The 26,213-nt window shown below is 40.3% G+C and overlaps 1 protein-coding gene across 1 annotated transcript in view; it reads right to left on the bottom strand.

The window, feature by feature from the left end:
- The window catches only part of CACNA2D3 (calcium voltage-gated channel auxiliary subunit alpha2delta 3), an 807,400-nt gene that overhangs the window by 300,850 nt on the left and 480,337 nt on the right, over positions 1-26,213 (bottom strand). Inside the window, 1 exon segment of the mRNA XM_054694676.1 lies at positions 4,980-5,058. Within this exon segment, the coding sequence (XP_054550651.1) occupies positions 4,980-5,058 (79 nt within the window).

The following is a 26,213-nucleotide window of genomic DNA, read 5'->3' as shown; positions in this document are numbered from 1 at the left end:
TTCTGTGAATAACATAGTTTTTAATTTCAAATTTCATGTTAGAAAAAATAACTGAAAGGCTCACCCTGTGGAGCTGGGAATGCTGGCTTGTTTCAACTCTATCACTCTGTCCCTTCTCCCATCCCCCACCTTGCCTTTCTCCTCTCAGAGTGCTAATGTTCCTACTGTGGAGCTGTCCACAGCCTCTACAGCACGAGTTCAATCCCCGGCCAGCCAGGGAGCAACCCACATGGCTCGGCAGACCTCTCCTGTCTCCCCCGCTGCTCCCCTCAGCAGTGTACTTTGGTCAATCTGCCTGTTGTGTTTCCCGCTCTGTCTCTGGTGAATCCTCTTACCCCCCACACGTTGGGCCTGTGCCCCAGCTTTTATATGCATAAATAAATCTTAAAAAAATTAAAAATAAATAAATAAATAAACTAAGCTTGTAGAAACAGCGTAGAATGGTAGTAGCTGGGCACTGGAGGTGGGGAAATTGAGAGATATTGGTGAAAGGGCATGTAAAAAAACGACACAGAATCTGAATAACTGCTAATTTTTGCTCTTTTCCACCCACTCAGAAGTAGCAAACAAAACTTAATTGATACCTTTCTCTAACCCCACCTGCAACCATTCTGGCCTCATAAATTTGAAGCTATCTTTCAGGGGACATGACACTTGGAAAGGGACAGTGAAGTTAAACTTTTTTCAAGGAAAAAAGGCTGTGGGTATGAACTTCCAAGGATGATGCAGGCCACCAGCTCTCTTCCAAATAGGGAGAGAATGACCATTAACACATCAAAAAGGGACAAGCTGAGCAGACAACCAAGAGAGACTCTCATGTGGCATTCCCATTCAACCTAATGATGACTGATCGGTTGAGAACCCAAACACGGAGACCCTTCTTTATTTGCACAGCTGGAAAACACTCCATTCACCATGAGCTCCGAAGGAGAATCAAGCAATGCTTATTTAAAAATCTCAGCACACTGAACATTAGAGAAGGTCACTGTGGCTTTATGTAATATCTGGGCTCGTGGGCCCCTCTTTTCAGCTTTCCCATTCACTTGTTTATCCAATAGTGTGAACACAGAACTTTAAATTCCACCAGCCATTCTACAGTGGCAATGATTGTTTTAATGTACTTAAAATGGTTTGCTGCTTTGCCTCATTAGGGCTGGTTCCCTCAAGATAGGACCTAGTTAAGCATAAAATGAAACAAACCAATAAACTCCAGGCCTCTCTGGATTTTGCCAGTAGATTGGAGGAGACAGAGAACTCCTGCATGGAATATGGATATCCCCAAACATCCATTTCCAGGGGTCAGCATCTGAGGTCCACTGATGGGAACTGTCTCCACGGCGACCAGACTTCCATGCCAGGAGTGCTGCACCCCGATGGCAGGTCTTCGACCACTGACCTGGGGTTGCCTCATTGTCCCAGACAACTGCTCCTTCTCAGGGGGATCTGGTCAGTCAGCCAAATGGCTTCTTCATGGGCTCCCCTGGGCTTTCCCTGGGTCTGTTCTGGTCCCCAAATGCTAATGCTTCATTTCACTGAGGAACTTGGTTTAGTCAGGTTGAAAGTATGTAAAAGGGGGGCCCCTCTGGACCTCATGTCACTTGAGATGAAAAATGTTTTGCTCCCGCTATACCCTAACAATCTGAGACTATAAACAATGATTTAATAAATGACCATAAGAATACTCGCTCCCCGACATGACATGGTTGAAAACCCCATAACTGACGCAACATGAAGCCAATGTTTACATGGGCACAGATGACTGGAACCTAACATTTTGATGGCAACTGCTACTTTGAAGAGTGGCAAAACATGACATTTTATTCCCAAGGCTCTTTAGAAGGGAAGCAGAATGAGGAAGGTGAAACTTTTGTGAGGTATTGACTCTGGCAGGGAAGGAAACAACTGGATTTGGACGGATGGCAATGAGAATCACTGTGGAATCTGATGGCCTGGCCAGCTAAGCAGCTACTATTACCTCCTTGGATTTTCCAAGTTGCTATACTCAGAACTTATAAATCTAAAGGGCTGTATTCTATAGCCAGGCCCTGAAATACTCTGAGTTCTCTAAATTGTCTTCAAAAGGATGCCTCAAAGATTCTTATAAACAATGACTAAAACTAAATTATGGTGTAATATTAGTTGATTAAGACAAGACTTCAATTTGAGTAATTTTCATCAGCTGGACACAGACAGTGGTGAAAACAATAAGCCATGACTAAATGCACACTGGCTGATGGGAAGAGCTGCAATCTTATGTGGCAGGAATAACAGCAAAATTTTTAAAAATTAAAAAATAGAAAAGAAACTTTTTTAACAAGACCACAGGATAAAGGAAAAAGTGGGGAAAGTAGAGTTCACTCAGGATTTTCAAATGTCAACAAAATTGCAAAACTTATTTCAAGAAAGGCTTCTTTATGTGGAGCAAACCAGGATCCATGCAACTTCCATCTCTTGCCTAAGTTCCTCCTATATTTCCTCTTGAAATGAAGGCAAGTGCATTGCAGAGACAATCAGAATTACTGATACTTTTAGTGAGGCAAGACAGCCAACAGACTAAAATAATTGTAGAATGTGTTCTTTCAGAGCTTCCAGGAAATGTTAAGATCCCTTCCTACAGCTCACCATTATTTAGATGTGGAAAACTGAGACTGGTTTGAACGATTGTTCCAAGCAGAAGCAGATAATTAAAGACAATGTCAGGCGAAGGGAAAGATGGACAGAAGACCCATCCTTTGAGAACTTTCCACACCTATCCACCCACACACATGCTAAGCCCTAGCGGCACACACATCTACTCAAACCCAATCCAGCAGGCTGAGCATCATGGAGGGGGAGAGATACTCGAAGTCAGAATTTAGAGTTGCTGATCAGTCTCCTTTCCAATATCATGCCATGCCCACAGTGTGTTGTGGATAGATGGGTGTGCAGCCTGGGACCTGCTTCTGGCTGTGGACAAGCCATAGTAAAGACAGTGTCTACAGAGGAGAAGAATTCCATGGATTGTAGGAAGAAACCAAGAAGGAAAAGAAAAACAAAACATACCTTCCTAGTTCCTCATGGAATGGGAGCTTCCTGTCTCCTCTGGGTTCTGAGTCACTCCCCTTTCACCAAAACAATCCTCTTTCTAATTTCAGGGAACAACTTTGGTTGCTTGAAACTAAAATTACTTTATCTTAAATCACTAAAACTGGAGCTGAGGCCTACAAATCCCTCACTTAGTCCCCTTACTTCCACTGATGTGCAAACTAAGACTTTTATGAAGGATAGCTCAGAGATGATAGAAAAGTAAGTTGCTAAAACCTATCAAAACTAGTTGACTGTGCAACAAGACCTCCTTTACCAGCATTTATAGTCAATTTACTCATTCTTCATGACTAAAGGTACACGCATGCTGAGTAAAATCTGAGCTGTGCCAGAGTACCCAGGATGAAGTCAGGGTCCAATACTGTTCTCAAGCTGTGGGACACCTCAATGGGGAGATAAGACAGGTCCACACATCAATATAACACCAGAAAAAATTATGGGACTGGGCCTCCCCGGTGGTGCAGCAGTTGAGCACTGGGTTGCGAAGCTGCCCGCAGCCTCTGCAGCACCGGTTCAATCCCCGGCTGCTCCCCGGCCACCAGAGGAGGGTCCCACATGGTGCGCAAACCTCTCCTGCCACCCGCTGCTCCCCTCAGCAGTGTACTTCGGTCCTTCTGCCTGCTCTGCTCCCTGCTCTGGCTCTGGTGAATTCTCTCACCCTCTCGCACTTCTGACTGTACCCAGTGCTTGTATAAATAAATAAATAAATATTTAAAAAAATAATAATAAAATCATACCTTTAAAAAAAAAATGGGACATTTATGTGCCCAGCACTGTCAGCTGTACCTGCACAGTCCCATTTCATACAACATCTGCATGGGCAGAATCATCATCACCTCTGCTCTGACTCAGGACCAGACAGAATTGGTAATCTGCAGAGATGGTTGGTGGATGGTGGAGGTTGGCTTTGAACTCAAAGAACCTAGATTCTACCATCTATCTTCCTTCCATGTTTTGCCTTATTGGTTGTGTAGAACATGAAATTGAGTTCTTCATCAACTGGAAAGCCCAATTATACCCTTCCCTGTGCCTTCTGCAAAGCACTGTCTCTGATGCCCAACAGGGAGTTATTACTCAATTCTACTGTGAATATAGAACAGCCAACAATTATTGAGCACTTACTATGTCCCAGCACTAAACTACCCTGAATATAAACCACTTTATTGATCCTTACATTTAATAGGAGTCAGTGGAAGCACTATTACCACCATCCCCATTTTGAAGATCTGAATATCGAGGCAGTCTAAAGTGAATTAAATCAGTTATGTAGGCTAAGTTATGCTATGAGGACACATTAAACCAGAAATCTCAGTGACCTGACCCAAAGGTTTGTTTACCATGCATACTCTACACCCAGCATAAGTTGGCAGTTGCAGAGGCAGGGTGAGTGGGGTGATATCAGTTTCATGTGGTCACTCAGGAGCCCAAGCTAATGGATACAGTTCCATTTCATGATGATTCTGAAACATACATCTTCGGAGTTCTTAAGAATAGGAGAAGAAAATATGGCCGCCGCTGCGCCAGTCTTTAAACACTTTAGCCAAGAAAAGATCCAGTTTAGTTTTGTTCACAGCCAGAATCAGTCTTGAGGCCCTACCTATGACCAAAGCCTGGGGGTAGCAAGTGAGCCCATGGATATCTGGGGCACAGCAAATGGCTCAGCCTCTGTCATTCTCCTCTGGGTGCTAAGTCATTCTCCTCCAGGTATTAACTTCTCCACTAAATTAGATCTTCAAAATTGATAAATTTATTTGGGAAAAGCTGGTACAAGTTTACAATAATCAGCTAGAGACATCAAGCATACCTTAGACTCACAGCCTTCTTTCCTGACTAACCTGATGTCTCTACACCCAAAGGGAAGGTATTCAGAGGGGACCACAAAGCAGAGCACCTACCTTTGTTGGCACATGCCATCCACTTGAGATTGTCTGCAAAAGCAGCCTCTCGTCCAATGAGGTATGTGAAGATTCGAACCTGAGAGGAAGACAAACACAGGGGTCAGTGGGGTTCACTTTTCACCGTCTTACACAGACCCTGTGCGTGGCTCACCCACATGTGGTTTACCTCTTTAATGCTCCATGCTTCCCATCTGTAGGAACATATTTAAGACATTTGAAGTACAGTCAGCTAGAAATATTCAGAACTGGGGCCTTTGATCTTTTAAGCCATATGGCATTGGTGGTGGTTGTTTTTGGTGTGTAGCTCTTATAGAGGAGAATAACTTGAAATGAGAGATGGGCGGCTTCACAGGCCTGGCTTTGCTTTACACATATGGACAAGCATGAACCAGATCTGGACCAAACCCTCGACCATCTTCCTCATCTACACAGGAAACACAAAGTATGCTCTTCTTGGGAATAGAAATACTACCAAAGGACCTTCAACATTTCCCCCCAATGGTGAGGACAGGCCACAGGCGCTCTCTTGCCATCTGTGGTGTCTGGAGTGATTTTAGGAAGCAGGTAACTGGGACAAGAGGCACAGCCTGGAGCTGTGTGATGGGGACACTCTCTATGCTTCCTCAACTTTTGGCTCCTGAAGAGCAGAGGAAACATGCAAAACCCGAGTCTCTTTTTTTCTATTACTTTCCCAACTCTCTCTCGTGACACCAGGATTCTTTGAATTAAAGCACAACTCACATCTCAAACTAGTCCTTGGGGTTAGATGGAAAAAAAGTTAAGGAATTAAAAGGGTTAAAACCCTTTCATTCAAATTTAAAATGGGGGCCTCCCCGGTGGCGCAGCGGTTGAGCGCTGGGTTGTGAAGCTGCCCGCAGCCTCTGCGGCGCCGGTTCGATCCCGGCTGCTCCCCAGCCACCGGAGGAGGGTCCCACATGGCGCGCAGACCTCTCCTGCCGCCCGCTGCTCCCCTCAGCAGTGTACTTAAGTCCTTCTGCCTGCTCTGCTCCCTGCTCTGGCTCTGGTGAATTCTCTCACCCTCCCGCGCTTCTGACTGTACCCAGTGCATGTATAAACAAAAACAAAAATAAATAAATAAAAAAAAAAAAAACAAAAAAAAAAAAAAAAAAAAAAAAAAAAAAAACAAATTTAAAATGGTATGTGGGTAACACAGCATAGGCTAAACAGAACTCTGCTGGAGGGTCAACTATAGTCTTTGGCCACCTCATGACGGAGTCAAAGGAAGACGTGGTATTAAGTGAATGATGTGTGACATGTGGCACCAAAGGCTTCACCAGCTGGAGTTCCCTCAGCTCATCCAGACTGGGCCAGGCACCCTGCTGCTCCTTCAGCGGTTTTATTACAATTGTTGTTAACTACTGTCGTGTGTGGGTACATCTGTGGTCTCCACTAACCCATCTACTAGACAAGGGGAGAAATGGGTTTCTCTCCCTGACTGTGTACTGATGGAGCAGAGGACTTAGAATGCTACAACTCAACATCTGAACGGATAACAATACATGAATGCTCAGAGGTGACTGTAGAAAATGAAGATCTCACTGTGCATTTCATGTTAACTTGGAATTAATAATTGAAGACTAATTTTTAAGTCAGGATTTATTTCTAATTTAAGGAGATGTTTAAATACACTACATCATGTGTAGCCTACATCTGCCTTCATATGTGTTCAGTAAGACAATCATTTTATTTATCACACCTCCCAAAAGGGGGCTTCCTGGCTGGATGAGCAGGCAGAAAGCAGAAAGATCTTTGCTTTTTTTTTTTTTTTTTCATTCCTCTAGCCTTATGCCCCACTATTTCCACTGGAGTAACATTAGGAGGAAGATTTTTTCTCAATTGGCTTCTCTTGGTCAAACGCGGTCATCATTGCCCCCCACCCCCCCAACACACACACACAGCTGTTTTCCCAATCACTTTTCTTGCCTGGGCAATGTTGGCATTTAGCTAAAAATGTCTGATTTAGGAAGAAACAGAGACCCAGCAAAGGAAAGTGACTAGCTTAGTTTCATCAAGTCCCGAAGTCTTTGGGACTTCACAATAACACTTCGGTCTCCTCTCACCCTCCTGGAATTGATGGTTGTGTCAATACAGAAAAACCCAACTAGCTCCCCCTGCCTACAGTTAACATCCACAGGAGCCAGGACCACCATCCAGTTTCTTGAAACCAGATCCATTCTTTAAAAAAAAAAGTTTGCCTTTCATTTCATACTTAAGTCAATTAAAGAGAAAACACTAGTTTGATAAAAACAGACATTTCCACTAGCCACTAAATCAAGCAGAAAGCAGAAGAGATGACACATAGGAAATAAAGCGACAAGTCTATCTTTGCAGGCAAAGATAAAAAGCCCCATCACAAAGCAGCCCCTTTGTCTTTGAGTAAAGGTAGCTACTCTGTTGTCTAGGTGAAGAACCGCAGGGTAAGATGTGTTCTCTCTTGAAGGCATAATTTAAAACTCCAGCACAGTGCTGTAAACTGCTGGCAAAGCTTCTTCAATTCCTGATTTAAAAAGATGGCAACCCACTTGGAAAACCAGTGAGATTGGGCCAAACTTCAGAACAGACATGATTGCTCAAGCATAATTGTGCTAACAATAAGTACAATAATGAAAACCAGCATCACGACCCCTGAGCCATGGCTGCTGCCCCTCCTCCTACCCCCCCTCCCACCGTGGCTTCCACATTCAGCACCACTTCCAGGTCAGATATGTGCTAAGCAGTTTATAGGCATCATATTTGTTTTGTTGGTCTGAATTTTATTTTATTGCTTATGAAAAAAGTCAGAATCATGTGCAGTATTTTCATTTATGTGTAGTCCTTGCTCCCAGTGGACTGGCCTCCTTATCTGAATAGAAATGATGTAGAAATGACTTGTTGCATCTCTGCCTAGAAAATAAACACAATCAAATGATACTTATTGGGTTCATGCCCTGGGTTTCTCACAATAGTGCCTTTCAACTGGCAATAAAAAAAAGGGATTTTACTCTAAAATAAATATTTTGGAGAATAATTTAACAATATACATAATATTTATATTTGTAATTTTTTCAGATCCAGTAATTTAGTCTCTAGGCATTTATCTTACAGTCAGGATAACAGGTCAAGCAGGTAACAAAGTGATAGCAAGTGATTAAGAGTGTAGAGAACTGTAGAATGACTAGCTTCTAAAATCCTTGTAATTCAGGTTTAGACATTTTCTTTTTAGAAAATAGTCTACCAAAATTTATCCTCCTAACATCTTATTCTCCCTCCTCACCTTAACCTCAGAAATTTCACTTCATTTATTAGTGATCAGTAGTTTTTATAGGTACTTTGCCATGTGAGATTTTCCTGATCATTATGTAAACACCCAATATTTTTCATTCTAAGACAAATAATTTCTCTCAACTCCTTGTAAATGGTAACATTTTCTCTTCCCTTATGGCAGAATAGTATTTCATTGTGCAATATAGCATGTCTTCTTGATCAAATCCTCTATCGAGAGGTCATTAGGTTCTTTCCATGTCCTATCTATTATAAATAATGCTGTTGATATTATAGAACATATAATTCATAGTGCATATAATTTTTGGAGTTGATAGTTTCATGTTCTTCCTTCCGACAGATCCACCAAGTGGGATTGCTGGATCATACAGTATTTCCATTTTTAGTTTTTTAACATAGGTCCACATCACTTTCCAGACGGCTGCACCAGTTTATACTGCCACCAACAGTACATTAGGGTTCCTTTTTCAACACATCCTTTTCAGCATTTGCTGGGGGTCTTTTTAATATGTGCTATTCTCTGGGAATGAGATACCTCATTATGCTTTTTTGACTTACTAAAAGTGATGCTGAACATTTTCCATATATCTGGATATCCACTTTGGTGAATTATCTGTTCAGATCTGCTCACCATTTACTGATTGGGTTTTTAAAATATTTTTTCCTTGTTGTTTTTAAACTGACCGAATTTTTGGTATATTTTGACTATTAACCAATATTAATCCCTTGTCAGTTGTGTAATGTGCGACTATTTTCTTATTCAATAAGATTATTTTTTAACCTACTTATATTTTCTTTTGTTGTCTGAAAGAATTTTAATTTGAGGTAATCCAAGTTTTTTTGTTTTTCTTCTTTTTAATTTCCTTTACCTTGGGTAGAATGTCCAAAATCATCTTTATCATTGATATTATGAGATATATGTTTTCTTCTGTGTATTTTATTGCTTCAGTTATTATCTCTAAGTATGAAATCCATTTTGTATTTTTTTTTTGTGCATGGAATTAGAGAATTACCCAACTTCATTGTTTTTCATGTGGCCTTCCAATTTTCCTGGCATCATGTAAAAGAGACTCTCCTTTGCCTGTGGGATGGCCATGGCTCCTTTTTCATAAATTAAAGTATTGATATATGTGTGGATTTATTTCTGGACTTTCAATTCTGTTCTTTGTTCCATGTGTCTATTTTTATTAAAATATCATACTGTTTTAATTATTGTTGCTTTATTGTATAGCTTAAAGTCAGGCAACAGGATGCCTCCATTTGCTCTTGCTTCCCGCTCAGGATTGCCTTATTTACTTGAGGCCTTTTATGACTCCCTTTATCATAAGCGGCCAAGCAGTTAACAAAGATGACAGGACATGGTAAAGTATGGAGAGTGTAGAGTGAATATCTTCTTAAATCCCTATAATTCAATTTTAGACATTTTCACAAATACACAAAAAATGATAAAATTACATGGATTATTTGTAATGGTCAAAACCTATTAAGTCCTAACGGTCTCTTAATAGCCAAATGGCTAGAAAAACTTACAGTACATTCATATAGTAGAATACTATGCAGGTATGTACTTATACAGAAAAAAATGCATCACAAATTGTTAAGGGGAAAAAAGCAAGTTGTAGGCTATTATGTAGCATAAAATCCTATATTTTAAAGGGCACATAACACTTTTTACTTAAAAAATATCTTTACCATTTGAATGTTTTTTTTTTTACAAAAGAACAAGTATTGCTTTAATAATGAAAGATCACTTTAAGTGAAAAAAAAAAGCAATGAATGACGCTGCTGCTTCCTGAGCTGTTCTGTAAGGACACTTGAAGAATCAACACAGCTAGTGAGCATCAAATACATGAAGGGATGATGTGGACTCTCAGTCCTGCCCTTGCCTCTTCCAGGATGGACTGCCTAGCCCACTGCCCAGTAAGCTGAGTGCAAGACCTCCCTGGGTAGCATGTCAAATTGCTCCTAATTTCCATCACTAACAAATTCTGTAAACTGATAAATTTTATTTCCAACAATTGGAGATTTCTTCCCAAAGAAGCTGCACCCAAACAAACTTTCACAAGTCTGCCTTGAGCCCAGCCACATTCCTGAGGGTGAGGTGCCTTAGCAGAGACAGATCTGGGGTGGGTATGGGCATGGCACACAGGACCGTGGGGAGGATCCAGGGCCTGGCTCAGAGGAGGGCGGCTGTCAGGACACACCAAAGCTCCTCAGAAGCCAGGCCTTTATGTTCATCATCCACAGGCACCAAGGCACCACTTTCATTAACGCAGCACAAAGGCAGGGGGAAAATGTCTGCCTCAATCTATTAGTTCATTTTGATCTCCCATTTAAGTTTGGATGATCTTTAAATGTTCTACAAATCCAATTAAGTTTAATAAAATGTTAGGATGTGGACATTTCAAAGTTCAAAGTCACTTAACTTAATCTACTTAGTATAAACTTTCCCAAATGGAATAAACAAAAAACTCAATCCAGTTTTTCCAAAAAACATGCTTCTTTCTTATGCTTCTTACTCACACAGGGGCAATCCCCACCAGAAACATAGAGGAGTAACATTCCTCTCAACCTTTGGGGAACCAAGGCAGTTTGAGTTTACAGTGATAATGGCTCTAAGCTCTTCTTTCTACTGCGGTCACTAAAACAGGGGAAGGGGATCGAGAACCAGCGGTGCTCTAGCGGGGTCACTGTACAGCCAGAAAACAGGCTGCCGCTGCCTGCATGTCTCGCTTCAGGATGAATGGAGCGTGCCATCATTCATCTGCCACCAGTGACTTCTGAGCACCTACTGTGTGCCTGGGGCACTCCTGGTATGGGGGTTAAGATGAGTAAGCAAAACAAACTCTGTCCTTAAGGAATTTACATTTCACTATTATCTATGAAACAGATTATCAAAGGAACTTTCATATAGAACATCTATTTATTTGTTGGGTTAAATGATTATGCAAAAAATTAAGCGGGATAAGACACTGGAGAGTGATGGAGGCTGCTATTTTAGAAAGGGAGATAGGAATGGCTTATTGGAGCAGGGATCTGGACAAAACAGGGGTGGAGGAAGGGGAGCAAGACACATGGCTATTAGGAAAAAGTGTTCCAGGTGAAGGAGCAGGGATACAAAGTCCTTGAGACAGGGATGCTCCGGATACAGAAGAGACCAGACAGGATGAGGTGGAGTCAGCTGGGGCACATTGTTGGACAGATGACGGGTGCCAAGAAAGTGGGCCTTGGTGGCCACTGTTTGAGGTGGGTTTTTCCTGCAAAATACTGGCAGAAAATAATCAAGTTCGAACCCTTCCAACCTTCATTTTCTGCTTTGATATTAGTTTATTCATAGATATTTCTCTACACCAAAAATTTCAAAAATGAGGAAATAACAGAATTGGGCTTGGACTATATTTTGTGAAGCGACAAATAATGAACACATTGAGTAACATAAAATTGACTTTAAAATGTCAATATTATCAAGAAAACTCTAAAATTGAAATCATGCATGATTTTTGAGTAACCCTGGCCATAATTGAATTGGGTTGTAAGTCAAAGGGACATGAGCAGGTGAGAACACATCTTAATCACTAAGATTGTCATCCAGTTGAGTTAAAATAAAAAACCATGGATGAAGGCACTCACAGGTACTAAATTATTCTTCTAACATTTTATTTATACCTATAATTCATATAAATTGCATTTTTAAAGATAGAAATCCTGGATTTGTATTTAAGTATTACTTTTATTTTTCCCTATAAAAGTAAAGACTGTGTTTTTGGAGGCTCCTAAGTGCCCTATCTCAGTCCTTTCCATTGTATCAGGGAACAAGACATGGGTTATTGTAACTTCAAAGAACAATGCATTGGGTGCAAACACTCAGCCCAGAAGCTATCAACATCTTGGAACAAATTTTCCCTTTCTTGGGGAAAAAGAAGAAAGTGCAGTTGGATGACTCTCTTTGCCAAGTCTGGCTGGTATCTGGCGTTCCTACCTTGTTGGATTGATATAACAAGGTAGTATGTGATCTTGATCCAGCTTAAAATGTGATCTTGATCCAGCTCCTATATTTCTTCTTCTTTTTTCACTACCCACTGGATTGTAAACTTCTTAAAGTTTAGTCTCAACCCTTAAAATAAAACTATGTCTATACTTTAATTGGAAATGGCACAAATGATTTGTTTAATTCCTAGTCCCACTGACCTTTGCTAAGGTCTCATTTGTAGGTATATTTATTTGTTTTTTAAAGTTTTATTTATCAATGTATATAAGAGCTGGGGTACAGGCCAGACATATGGGGGGGTGAGAAGATTCACCAGAGACATAGTGGGGAACAGAACAGGCAGACTGACTGAAATACACTGCTAAGGGGAGCAGCAGGCAAGACAGGAGAGGTCTGCCTCGCCATGTGAGTTGCTCCCTGGCCGGCCGGAGATCGAACTCATGCTGCAGAGGCTGCAGATTGCTTCATAGTGCGGTGCTTAATCCCTGTGCCACCAGGGAGGCCAGTGGTATATTTTTTTAATGTTGGCCTTGGACCACGTATTTCAGACCCACTAAGGGCACTGTTTTCAAAATGTAGATCCCTGGTCTACTTAATTTGAATCGCTGGAGGGTGGGTGCTGGGGTCCTCACCTTTAACATGGGATTCAAGGCCCCTGCGAATTTTGATGCTCAGTGAGAGGTGAGAATTCTTACTACCCTGGGACATTCAGTGGTCTCCTATTTAGTATCTCTGCTAATACCCTTATGTCCCAATGACTGTGGTTCTCAAACTTGGCTGCACTTTGGAACATCTGTAGGAAGATTAAGTTGGACCCTGACTCCAGAGATTCTGATTTCCGTCTTCTTGGATGGGCCCTGGGCATCCAGAATTGTAAGATCATCAGGGAAAAATGAATGGGCAGTTAGGACAAGCTCAAGTATCCATGGTCCTTTCTCCATACTGCAGACAGAATTACCCTTTCACAAAGCTAAGTGTCAGCTTACTCCAGGCTGCTCACTTCTTCCTGTTGGTTCTGTTCTTGCTGCCAAAAAAGCTGCAAGAGTAGAAGTGAATTCAGAGAAGGTTGATGCCAATGGAAACAGTTCTATTGAGCAAGTTGCTTTAATCTAGAAGCCATCATGCTCATAATAAAAGAAGAAACATCCTTATCCGTAAGGATAAGAAAGGCAAATAAGGTAACACTGCTCTGAGCAGCAGTAAAATGGGATAAATTGAATTAAATTACAAAAGTAATAAAATTTCAACAAATGAATATCATAGATCATTATGAAAAATGGACTGTCATTTTTGGGATGCTCAATGAGTCTGTTTAATCTCTTTACTCTCAGATAGAGTGCCTGATACCTCATGTGTGGCATTGAAAATATCCCAATTCAGAATCTTCCAGCTAGGGGGATGGAAGTCCAGTGGTCATATGTTTTGTCAGAGTGAAAGAGATGGTGTTTCTGGGTCACCCAGAGACTGTGACCTGTATTAATATGGTGGAACAGAGGAAATTACATCCTACTTAATGGAGCAGGAAGAAGTCAAGCTGCAAACATCCTCAAAGGTGGGGGACATAATTTATTAGACTATCCAGATCCATTGTCTTCATTCAGATGCACAGCCATGTATTAACTAAGTCTTTTTATTTTCTTTACTTTTATGTCTTTTGTTGCCCTAAAGGGACTCACCCTCACCCAGGTTAATTAATTCCTGGGGCAAGTGCACCTTAGCTATGCAAACCCACCTTAGCTATGCAAACCCTGGATATGCAATCCAGAGCTCATGACCCCACCTTCTTTAATCAGATGCTCACAAGCTAGGCCATGATCCACCTGCCCTAATCACCCCAGGGTCTGGTAACAAACAATAAGACATAGCCTTCCCCCTCCCCCCCCCAGTCTACTGAAAGTATTCAATCCTTACCCTACTTCACCTTTTTTTTCCAATGGAAACCATAACTAAAGGCTTCAGCCTACTAGTTTCTTCTGTCTGTGAGCTCAGTCTTCTTGACTTCATACTTCTCCATGGTGGGAACAACACCTAGCTCAGAAGCTATCAACATACTGGAACAAATCTGTGGTATGGCATGCTTCTTGCTTCTGGGGTCTAGAATAAAATAAACTTCTTCCTTCATCAGAGTCAGACTGTCATTTATATATCTGCATGCCTTATTATATCTGATTAAAACAAACCCTGGAATCTTAAAACAGCCAGTAATCAGGAGAACTGGATTCCAGGTGGGCTCAACTCCACTTTACTAGCTTAGTGAGCTACAAGTTAGTTAAACCCTCTGAGTTGTACTTTCCTACCTATAATAACTGGGTCATCCATCCAATCCCCTCACTGTAATCAATAGCAAATGAGATAATAGATGAAAAGACAGGGCAGAAAAAATGAATTCTACTCAGTCAGGGTTGCAACTGACTTATGTTTTAGACAATTTGCTACAGTAAAACTAAACAAGATAAGCCAAGGAAAGTGAAATCATCTATCCCCTTCACACTGTCCAGGAGTTTAGTTGAAGAGGAAATTGACCTTTCTGGGTGAGGAAGAGGATTTTTTCCTAAGGAAGAGTTTTGACTAACCATCGCTGATATTTTTTACTACCAAGAATAATGGGATTGACAGTTCCTAACATAATTAGATTAACCCTGGAGACTGGAGATGAGGTTTAGAGCTCTAGTATCAGCAGAAGGACTTTTTTATGACATTGCCAACCAACAAGGGTCTGAGTGCTGGCTCTGTGCCTAACATAATGCTGGATTCTATGGATTAAAAAATGAATGAGATGGGGATCCTGACTGTCCTTTCCATCCTTGCCACCTTAAAACTTTTCATTCGAAGGCTCCATCAGAAGTTGACAACAACTTCATTACCCTTTGTGGAGTCGTAAGAGCGGCTGATAATACAGCTGGAACTATGGCTCTTCTTCCTAGAAAAAAAGGCTATACATGCACAATTTACAATATGATTCATGAGCTTTGGAGCATCTCCTCCACTGAAGCTCAGACCAGAATTCCCTAGGAGCCCTTGGGTCTGTCTTACATATTTCTTGGATTCTGCATTATAATATTCTTTTTTTTTCCTAAAGATTTATTTATTTATTTATACAAGCACTGGGTACAGTCAGTAGCGCAGGAGGGTGAGAGAATTCACCAGAGCCAGAGTGGGGAACAGAACAGGCAGACCGACGAAATAAACTGCTGTGGGGAGCAGTGGGCGCGGCAGGAGGTCTGTCACGCCATGTGAGACCCTCGCCAGTGGCCGGGGATCAAACCAGCACTGCAGTGGCTGCGGGCTGCAGCCCAACGCTCAACCGCTGTGCCACCAGGGGAGGCCCCTGCATTATAATATTCTTTAAAACAAATTGTTTTCTTTAGGCAATCAGGATAGGATTTCTGATATGCAGTGCTCACCAAGGTGAAAGAGAGATTCTTTCATGTACATGCTCATTTTCTGATGACGCAGTGAGTACCAAATATTAGCCAACCATCATCAGATTCAAGAAAGTCACACCAGGAGTGATTCTTCAACGTGAAAGAACAGAGTGGAGATGGCAAGAGCTCTGAGACCAAACAGGTATCACCACAAACCTTGAATTTTTTTTTTTATGCACACCACATCGTGGAGTCTTTGAAAGACTGGTTTTCAAGGAGTTGGGATAGATTGGTCTGGACTTTCTTCCACTCAATCATTGTTAAGTCTATAGAATCCAGCATAATGCTTGACACAGAGCCAGCACTCAGACACTTATTGTTGCCTTCTGTAGATATTAGGGCTCTTGGCAAAAACTCATTCAAGCTATGAAGTGCTGGCTATCACTGGGCCTAGAGATGTATGTGTGTGTGTGTGTGTGTGTGTTGTGTGTTGTGTGTGTAGAAGAACTGGGGTGTAGGCCAAAGGTGCAGGGGATGAGAGGATTCACCAGAGACAGAGTGGGGAGCAGAACAGGCAGATTTACTGAAATACACTGTTAAGGGGGGCAGCAGGCAGGACTGGAAAGGTCTGCTGTACCACATGTGGGTCAGCTGGGCCTGGGCTCGAATTCAGGCCATAGTGGTGATAGCACTGAGACTTAACCCCTAGGCCATCAGGAAGGCCCTTACATAGAGACTTATGTGGCTGGGAGGCCCCTCTCTGCTCGTATTGCTTTCTCAGACCTGGAGAGATCAAGTGGTGACACAAATATTTGTTCACAGGTAAGCCATTTCTTCAAAGAAGGCTTACCATATTCAATACTATCAACAATATTCAATACTATCAACAAGAAGATAAACTAACGAGTAAAACTGGTACATTAAGAAAAAAATATCAGAAAAACAATCATTGCACAAACTGAGATGACAATAGCTATACTCAATGACATAATGGGATCCTGTCAGCCCCACCTCTACCCCCCCCCACCCTGGGCTTAGACCCCCCAAATTTCATGGCAGTTAGAATATTCTGAACTCCTAATTGCAAGTAAGATGTTCTGGAAGATGTGGAAATGTGACAAGCTCCTGGTTTCTGGAGGTCTTTGCATACACCTTTCCCATTGTCTCCCCTCCCACTGTCTATGGCTAACGCCCTTTCGTCCATTCTCATCAGTTCATTTGTTTCCTTATAGCCCTTGGTATATTTTTGAGAAATGTAGATTTTTACAAAAAATTGGAGGCTGCGAGGACAAAATAAGGCAACTCTGAACAAATCAGCAGATAGCAGATTCTCAATAAATATCAGTTACTTTTCTCCTTAGCTCCTTTTACAAATTTTGGAGGTCAAAATAAGTTAGCACAGAGCATATTTGAATCTACCAGAGTTAGAGCTCTTTCTTTCATTAACAGCTCTTACTTTACACTTTTCTATTTTTTGGACTGGTCTGCTACTTACCAGCTGAAGTTTTACATTCCTATGCTCAGTTACCTTGGTTTCTTTGTGCACTGAAGCTTAGGGATAAAATAGGAAGAAATGAAGGGTGGCAAAACTCTGGTCTTTGTTACCACATTTTCACCTTCAGGGGGCTAGAAAATGCTATCTTATTTGAGGCCTCCTATGAGTGGATAACCAACTTTATAATGTTTCTTCCTAGGTGCTGCCTCTTGATTCTAGACAGCTGCCATGCAAAGATTGAAGCTGGCTGGATTTTAAATAACTGCCTGCTTCATGTAGTAGCAGGGAAAACAAACCACATCTCAAAATATTGATTCACTGTTTGGATTCCAAGCAACTCTTAGTGGCAGTCTCTCCTTCCCCCTCCCCACCCCATGGCAGTTTGGACAGATGACATCATTGGAAAACAAAGACCACAGCTGGACAGGTTAGCAGAATGCATCGGATATAAGACAGGGTTGAGAGTTGGACATCTAGTTTTAGAATCTAGGTCTTCCTCAAATAAGCTAGAGGCCTTGGATGAATTACTCATCTTTCTAAGACTTATTTTCCTTACTTGGAAGATATTATTGTTAACAGTACTCTCATGGCAGGGCTGCTGTATAATGTAACAAATTAAATGGGTATTTATGTTCATGCTCCATGAGTTTATGTATGTGAGAGGTGTCTTTCTATAAGAGAGGTGCAGTGATATTTCTTGCCAAGACCCTAAAAAGAGCAAATGAAATGGTGAAAGAGCCAGGGATGTAAAGCTCAAAGACATGACTTGGCCCAGAACTCTGGAGCTTGGAGAAAAACTCCTTGTTCCTTAATGTTTCTCCCCATTGAGTTCGTCTCTGCCTCCCTCTAGACTGATGAAACCTTAAGTGCCCAGATTAGGATGTAGGGCCAAGACCCACTTGGCCATGGGCACAAATAATCCTCATGATGTTCTCATCTCACTGGGATGTGGGGCCAAAGCCCCACAGTAAGCAGCAGCATGTGTTTGGGATAAGGGCCCTGCCCCCACCCCTTCCACCCTGGTGACTCTGCACAGTGGCAGGTTATAGGTCAAGGATTTAGGAGTGTGGAATCCTGCCCAAATCATTCTCAAACACATTAAAATCAACAGCTGTTGTGAAGTCTAAGATAGCACAGTTGCTTTCTCCCAAGGTTCCTGTCACTTCTATTTTCCCAACCAATCCTTGTCACTAAGAATTAGTCCTAAATAGTAGTTTCCTTTGTCACCTCACCTACTGCCTTCTGGGACTTACTGTCAGGGAGAACAGTCAAGGACTCATCAAATAGCTGCAAGGATATTGCTGAGGACAGTGCTTATTCCATTTTGCCTGTGACTCTCCAAGAGGCAGACAGGTAGGGACATTGTTCCTGGAATAGCGTGGGGGTGGAGGGGAAGTTGTATGTCAATCAGAATCACCAGTGGGGTTCTGGCAATCTAGTCTTGCTCATTAACATACACCAACCCCTGGCCCTCCACTGTGGGAGTACACCCCCAGCTGCAGACCCTATTGCAGAGAGCCACCGTTTTGGCAATACAAGTAGTAGCCTCAGGTGGATGGGGAAGGAAAGGGAGTGAGAGCTCTGGAGTGATTAGAGGAATCATTATGTTTTTCTTGAGAAACCCTGGGTGAAAATTTATCTCTTGGTCTCCAATGAGTGAGAGTTGAATTTTAAGCCACTGTTTTGTTCTAATCTTACAGCTGGGGAGTCCCGCAGCTGTCCACACTTCCCTCAAGTGGGGGGCTCAAACACCTCTGGCAGGGATTGGTGTTTTCAGCTCTACTTTTATACTTTTATACCCCTTTCCATCCCTATTTGGATGACATTTTCTGTTCTTTGTTTCCCATCCACGCATATTCCTACTTACTCTACCATGCATCAAGTTTCAAGTGAGAACCTGCTAGGTATTAGACACTAGATATTGTTTAATTGTGACACACAATGTGGATGAGAAACCCATATGGTATCTGCCCTGGTGGAAACCGTAAATTTTAGAAACACTTTTTATAGAATAATCAAAGATTAAGGATTAAGAAGATGTGGTAGCCATTCAATGGAATACTATTCAGCTATAAAGAAAAAGAAACTGCCCCCCATTTACAACAAAATGGAAGGAGTTCAAGGGAATTGTGTACAGTGAAGCAACTCAGAAGATAAATACTGGAGGGCCTTCCTGGTGTCCTAGCGGTTAAGTCTCAGTGCTGACACTGCTATGGCCTGGGTTTGATCCCCGACCAGGGAGCTAATCCACATGGCACGGCAGACGTCTCCTGTTTCACCCACTGCTCCCCTTAGCAGTGTATCTCAGTAGATCCACCTGTTCTGCTCCCCACTCTGTTTCTGGTGAATCCTCTTACCCCTCACCCCCGTACCCTTGGCCTACACTCCAGTTCTACTATGCAAAAATAAATACAATCTTTAGAAAAAAAAGACAAATACTGGATATTTATTTATGTGTGAGTAAAACATGGAATCATGGCAGGTGAATCAACAATGTAAAATAGTCACAAAATATCAGATACTCATAAACAAGGATATTGTTGAGGACAGTGTTCATTCAGTTTTGCTGGTGATTCTCCAAGAGGCAGAGAGGTAAGGACAGACAGGTAGGGCGGTGTCTGATGTTAAGAGGAAGAGGGTGGAGGGGAAAGGCATAAGCGATGGTAGTGGGAGAAATACATAATAGAAAACAATTCCTAGCACAATGCAATGAATAGTAGAAGCAGTCCAAGTGTAAGTCAGATATGTTATTATTAGATTCCACAAATATAAACTTAAAAATGAAATCCCTCATTCTACTTACATTTAACAGAAATATAAATAATACTGATTTTCACCCACAGAGAGGTTCAAAAACAATGATAAGTGCCAATTAGGAATCCATAAAATATTACACAGCTCCCTAATATCCCACAAGGAGGAAAAATTAAAATCTCTTGCGGACTAATGACAATCATGATCACAACAAGGAATGGATCACTCATTCCTTTGCAAAGTCTTATACTTTTATAAGAAAGAACGTCAGTACATAGTATGGAGTATTGCACAACTCTAACAATAAAATTCTGAGGTCAAAGATCCGAAAAACATATGTGCTAAAATGAGCAAAGTGAGTAGATAACAGAAAATGCCAATATTCCATTACATTTCCCTATCCATACAGATCTACTGCCCTATCAACTATGTCTGTCTATCATCAGTCACATTTGCTTTATCCATTCACCCACCAATGGATACTTCGGTTGTTTCCACATTTTGTGAAAAGTACAGATACCTTGTCGAGAGAGTGACTTCATTTCCTTCAGAGATAAACCCAGAAGGGGATTGCTCTATCATAATGTAAGTCTATTTTTATTTTTTCAATGAACCTCCATACTGTTTTCTATACTGGCAATTTATATTCCCACCAACAGTGTACAAGGTTTCCCTTTTCTCCAAACCCTTGCCAATTTATCTCTGACCTTTCTGATAATAACCTAAAAGGTATGGGATGATTCTAAACAGTGTGAAAGGCTATACAATGATGGTTTTGATTTGCATTTCCCTGATGATTAGTGATGCTGAGCATCTTTTTATGTTGAGCATCTTTTTATTTGGATATCTTACTTGGAAAAATGTCTCATTAGGTACGTGACCCTTTTTAAATCAAATAATTAGCCTTTTTTTGCTACTGAATTATATGAGTTCTTTATATATTTTGTATATTAATTCCTACTGTGACATACAATTTCAAACATTGCCTCCTACCCCAGTGGTTGCTTATTTGCTTTGTTGGTTGTTTTTCTTACTGTGCAGAAACTTCTAGTTTAATGTAATCCCACTTATTAAGTTTTGCTTTTGTTGTTTGTACTGGAGTCATCGCTAAACATTGCTATGATCAGTGTCAAAGAGTTTTTCCTGTATGTTTCTTATAGTTTTACAGTTCTAGTTCTTGTGTCTAAGTCCTTAATTCATTTCAAGCTCAGTAAGTGGTGTGAGATAGGAATCCAATTTCATTCTTTTGTGGTGGACATCATTTGCCCAGCACCATTTATTTTTCCCTTCAAGTACTGGGCACCCTTGTCAAACATTAGTTGATCATAAATGTGTAGGTATGTATCTGGGCTTTCTATTCTGTTTGTTGGTGTAACTATTGTTATGCAAGTACCATGCCATTTTGATTACTATGGTTTTGCATTAAAGCTTGAAATCAAGAAATGTGGTATCTTCACTTTTTCTCTTCTATCTCAAGATTGTTGTGGCTATTTGGAGTCTTTTGTGGTCCCATATGAATTTTAGGGTTGTTTTCTCTATTTCTATGAAAAATATTCTTGGGATTTTGGTAAGGATTACATTGATTCAGTATATAGTTTTCAATACTATGAACATGTTAACAGTATAAATTCTTCCAATCCATGAGCACATTTGTTTGTGTCTTCTTCAATTTCTTCCATCAATGTCTTACAGTTTACAGTGTAAAATCTTTCGTTTGGGTAAACTTATTCCTAATATTTGTTTACAGGCTGTTTTCTTAATTATTTTTTCAGATAGCTCAATAGTTAATGGATAGGTATGCAAATTATTTTTCTATGAGAGTTTAGTATCTTGTGAATTTACTAAATCAGTTTATTAACACTAAGAGATTTTTGGTGGTGTCCTTAGGGTTCTATACACAAGACCATGTCATCTGCAAATGGAGACCATTTTACAACTTCCTTTACAAATTAAATGTGTTTTACCACTTATTCTTGTCTAAGTACACTGGTTAGTGCTTCCAGTACTGAGTTGACTAGGAATGGTCAGAGTGGGCATCCTGGTCTTATCCTCATTTAATTTCCAGCGTTTGAGTTTGACATTAGCTATGGGCTTATCATTTATGACCTTTCTTGTGTTGAAACACACTGTGTATAAATCCAGTTTGCTGAGATCTTTTATCATGAAACTGTATTGAATATTGTCAAATATTTACTTGAAAAAGTCACCATATTCCTTCTCTTAGCTTTGTGCATTAGGAAGAGAAATATCTGAGACCAAAAGAATACATTCTGATCTCTCTCCTGACTTTTCTTTTTAGGAAGTGAACCCTAGGCATTCCCCACAGTCTTTTTCTTTTTCTCCCAAATATTACATGTAGGAGAAAACAACTGTAAGTTAAGTAGTATTGGTCATGCAAATAAGTTGGCAGAAAAGATACATGACAGATGAGGACTAAAGGTGAGGCCTGTATGAAAACAGACCATCCCTGTCCTCAATGCGCTTTCTGTCCACTAGATAGGAGAAGCTCTAAACCCATAAGAAGAATTTATATTGGATGCAGAGGGGTGGTGGGCAAGAGTACTCTGTGAGGCAACAGATATATCAGTAAAACCAAGGAGAACAATGCGTATTTTAACATAAAAACAGAAACAAACTAGAATAAAGTTGACAGTACTAAGAGCTCCAAATGATATCTCCTCATAATTTTGATTATTCACTTGTTGATTTTCTAGGATCAGTATTTTTTCAACTGGATCAAGGGAAGAGAAAGATAATATTGTGTGCTGGAACTAAGTTGATTTTTCAAACTATGTTTCCCTCAGTTGAGAGCCTGGAGCCTGGTCAAAGCTGATGACTCTGATGGCTATAGGAAATTCTACAATTTTTCATCTTAAACATCACTTTCTGGGAGAGCAAACCTTTCCCAGAAGGAGTAAATTTGAGGATCCAAGACTGCAGTACTGGAGGGAAGGGTCAAAGAAACTGGCATACCATGGAAATTCACTTTTTTAGAGCAATAGGTGACTTCTAAGCATTAAAGGCCAGTGTTAAAAGTGATCCTAATTAATGGCACGGAACAGGGAAATAAACAAGTGATCTGAAACCTTCTTGCTAAATTCTTGTGATTTACATCTCCTCCACCAAAACTCTAGTCTAAGCCACCAACACCCTTCATGGGCCTGAGCTTCTGATCTGAGCTCTTCTATCGCTATCCAGTTCCAGAGAGAGCTTTTTACAATAGGATTCAAACAGTATCCCTCCTTTGCTCAAAATTCTGCAGGGCAGAATTTCTTTATATTTAGAATAACAATCAAAAGCTCTCCCTGCCATGTTTTGACCCCTCCCCTGTTCCATAATCCCAACTCACATCATTGCCAAATTCCCACACCTGTCTAACCCTGAACTGCCATTTTCCCCATTCCTTCAGCACCTGACTTTCTTTACTGTCACAGGGCTTTTTTGCACATGCTGCTCTCTATGCGGAAGCAATTTAGCATGCTATCTCCTTCTTTTAGGGCTTCATCATAAGCCTTTTAACACACATAAGTCCCTCCCTCTCTCCTCATTTTATATAAAATAAGTCCTTTTATTCTTTGTCTCAATTCCTATTGATTTTTTGCATAGTACTTGATGCAATTTAGTTGTAATTAACTCCTGGCTATATTCTGCCCCCCCCCCCACACACACACACATGCTTTGTGATGGAGATACATTGTAGGTTTTATTCATTATTGCTGAACTCCTAGTACCTGAACCATAGCAGATCTCCCCCAAAATATCTTCAGATAAATGAAGGCTATTGTAGGGAATTATAAGTTATGAAAACAGGTATGTGAATAAATCCATCATGCTACATGGAGTAGGACATGCTAAGAGAAACAAAGGAACAAAAAACACTAAGCATTAAAATTACAGATGTTGGACATTGGTCTGTTGCCAGGTGATGTATGGGATGATTGCAATGAGGTGGTCACTGTCATTATTCTCATTTAACAAATGTACTAAATGAGGTCTAGAAAGGGTACAAACCTGACCCACGTCACACAACAATTAAGTGACAGTCATTGACCCTTTTAAGAATTGTGAAACTCCAAAGTTGATTTTCTTAATTGCAGCACTATGACATGAAAACCTAATAATAAGACAAAGGACACAAGCCACCAGATCACAGAAGAAGAAATGTGGTTAACAACAAACCACAACAAAATAAAATATTCAATCTCACTTTTAAACACACACACACACAAAATAAAACTAAAATGAGAGTTTGGGGTACTTTTTTTTGCTATAAAATTGAATATGACTTATTAATGATATAAGAGAATTGGGAAATAGTATTTCTACTGGTGAGACTATAATAGTGTAACCTTTCTGAAAATAACTTGGCCACATCTTCCAAATATTGAAAATGTCTGTAACCTCTGACAAAACAACTCTACTTCTAGGAAATCAACCCAAGGAAGCCATTGTATAGTGAGACCAAGATTTATTCCCAGCACTGTTCATATTAGAGAAAAATTACAACCTAAATGCTTCCACAGATGGAGAATTCTAGTATATTCTAGTATATTCACTCAATAATTTTTCATTATTACAAATAATGGTAATGACATAGAGAGACATGACTAAATGAGCTAAATAGTTTCCAAAATGCCATGTACAGTGTTAATTCAGTCTATAAAAAATAAAAAATACACACACATGTAAAAATAATGAAAACACATATGTAAAAAGTGTCTAGTGCCATACTCATGGGTTTGGATAGCAGGTGATACTTATTTCTTTCCTGTTAACTGCTTTTTTTTTTTCTTTTAAAAATTTTCTACAACAAAAAATTAATTTTTTGTTATAAGAAATGTATATCTCAGAAAAAGACAGAAAGTTCGATTCATTTATATTCAACAGATATTTACAGAGTATCTACAGAGATCTGAGGCTAGGCTCGAGGTAAAGAGTTGACCCAACCCCTAACTCCATGAAGATGACATCCAGGTAGGAAATGCATGGCTTAGGAATAAGAATTATGGAGGTGATATGCTATTAAACAGGTCTCATCACACTATAGGGGGTGGGGAGGAAGGAGTAGGATCAAAACGGGGGGTGGGGGTGGGAATTGTATGGGGACTATAACCAAGATGAAAATGCATACATTGTGCAAAAATGAAAAATGATGTAAAAAAATATATATATAAAAAGCCTGCAAAAAAAAAAAAAACACCAGTTCTCATGAGTATGTTCTGATTAAAATTAGCATCACAGGTCATTAAAAATGGATAGGCCAATAGCTACATGAAGGATAACCCAGAGTTGAGAACAGGCAAACTGATCTACCTGTACGTTTGCAGCTGAAAACTTCTTTCCATGGGTATTCAGCCATCATTTAATTTCCTGTTTCTCTCTTTTGGAATAGGTATGACCTGAAAGAAGTCTTGAGCCCAATGTGACATGTCAATGCCAAGTGTGAATGTGGATGCCAGTGACATTGCATCAGAGCCTCCCAAAGGCCATGTCCTCTGAAGGACCACCATTCACATTTATTGTTCTAAGAGAATCAGGAAATAAAATTTTGACTTCCAAAAGTGTTGGAAGAATCCACCAAATTCTATGACTATAAATGACAGCCCAAGAGGCATTTCTTCCATTAAGAAATCAGAAAAACTGGTCCAGCCACTATGGAGAGCTGTGTGGAGATTTCTTGACCTACTAAAGATAGAACTTCCATATGATCCAGCAATTCCACTCCTAGGTATTTACAAATGACACAGAAACATTAATTCCAAAGGGCACCTGCATCCCTATGTTTATAGCAGCACTATTTACAGTAGCTAAGCTATGGAAACAACCCAAATGCCCAAAAATAGATGACTGGATCAAGAAGATGTGGTATATATACACAATGGAATATTACTCAGCAATCAAAAAGATAAGCACATGCAGTTTGCAGCAACATGGATGGCGCTAGAAGGGATCATACTCAGTGAAATAAGTCAGAAAGAAAAAGAAAAATACCGGATGGTCTCACTCATAGCAGGAATTTAGAAAACTTAAACAAGGGACCAGGAAAAAGACTAATTAATACAAAGTAAAAATCAAAATCAACAAGCAACTATAAACCAGAGACACACTATGGGGCGGGGGCAGGGGGAGGAAAGGGGAGAGGAACGACTAGGGTCAAAATAAGGGGGGGTGCCATTGTATGGGGAATGTAACGAAAATGATAATGCATACATTGTGCAAAAATGAAAAATGATGTAAGAATTATATAAAATAAAATACTAATAAAAAAGAAATCAGAAAAATGAATAAATCCATTTTTAGTAAAGCTTTGCAGCTGACTATGGTTAATGTAGTACATCTTGACTTTC

This window comes from Talpa occidentalis, unplaced genomic scaffold (assembly GCF_014898055.3).
Source record: "Talpa occidentalis isolate TD23 unplaced genomic scaffold, MPIMG_talOcc4v2.1 talOcc4.10, whole genome shotgun sequence".
Lineage (NCBI taxonomy): Eukaryota > Metazoa > Chordata > Mammalia > Eulipotyphla > Talpidae > Talpa > Talpa occidentalis.
Note: the sequence above shows the minus strand (reverse complement) of the source record. Positions and strands in the feature narration are given on the sequence as shown.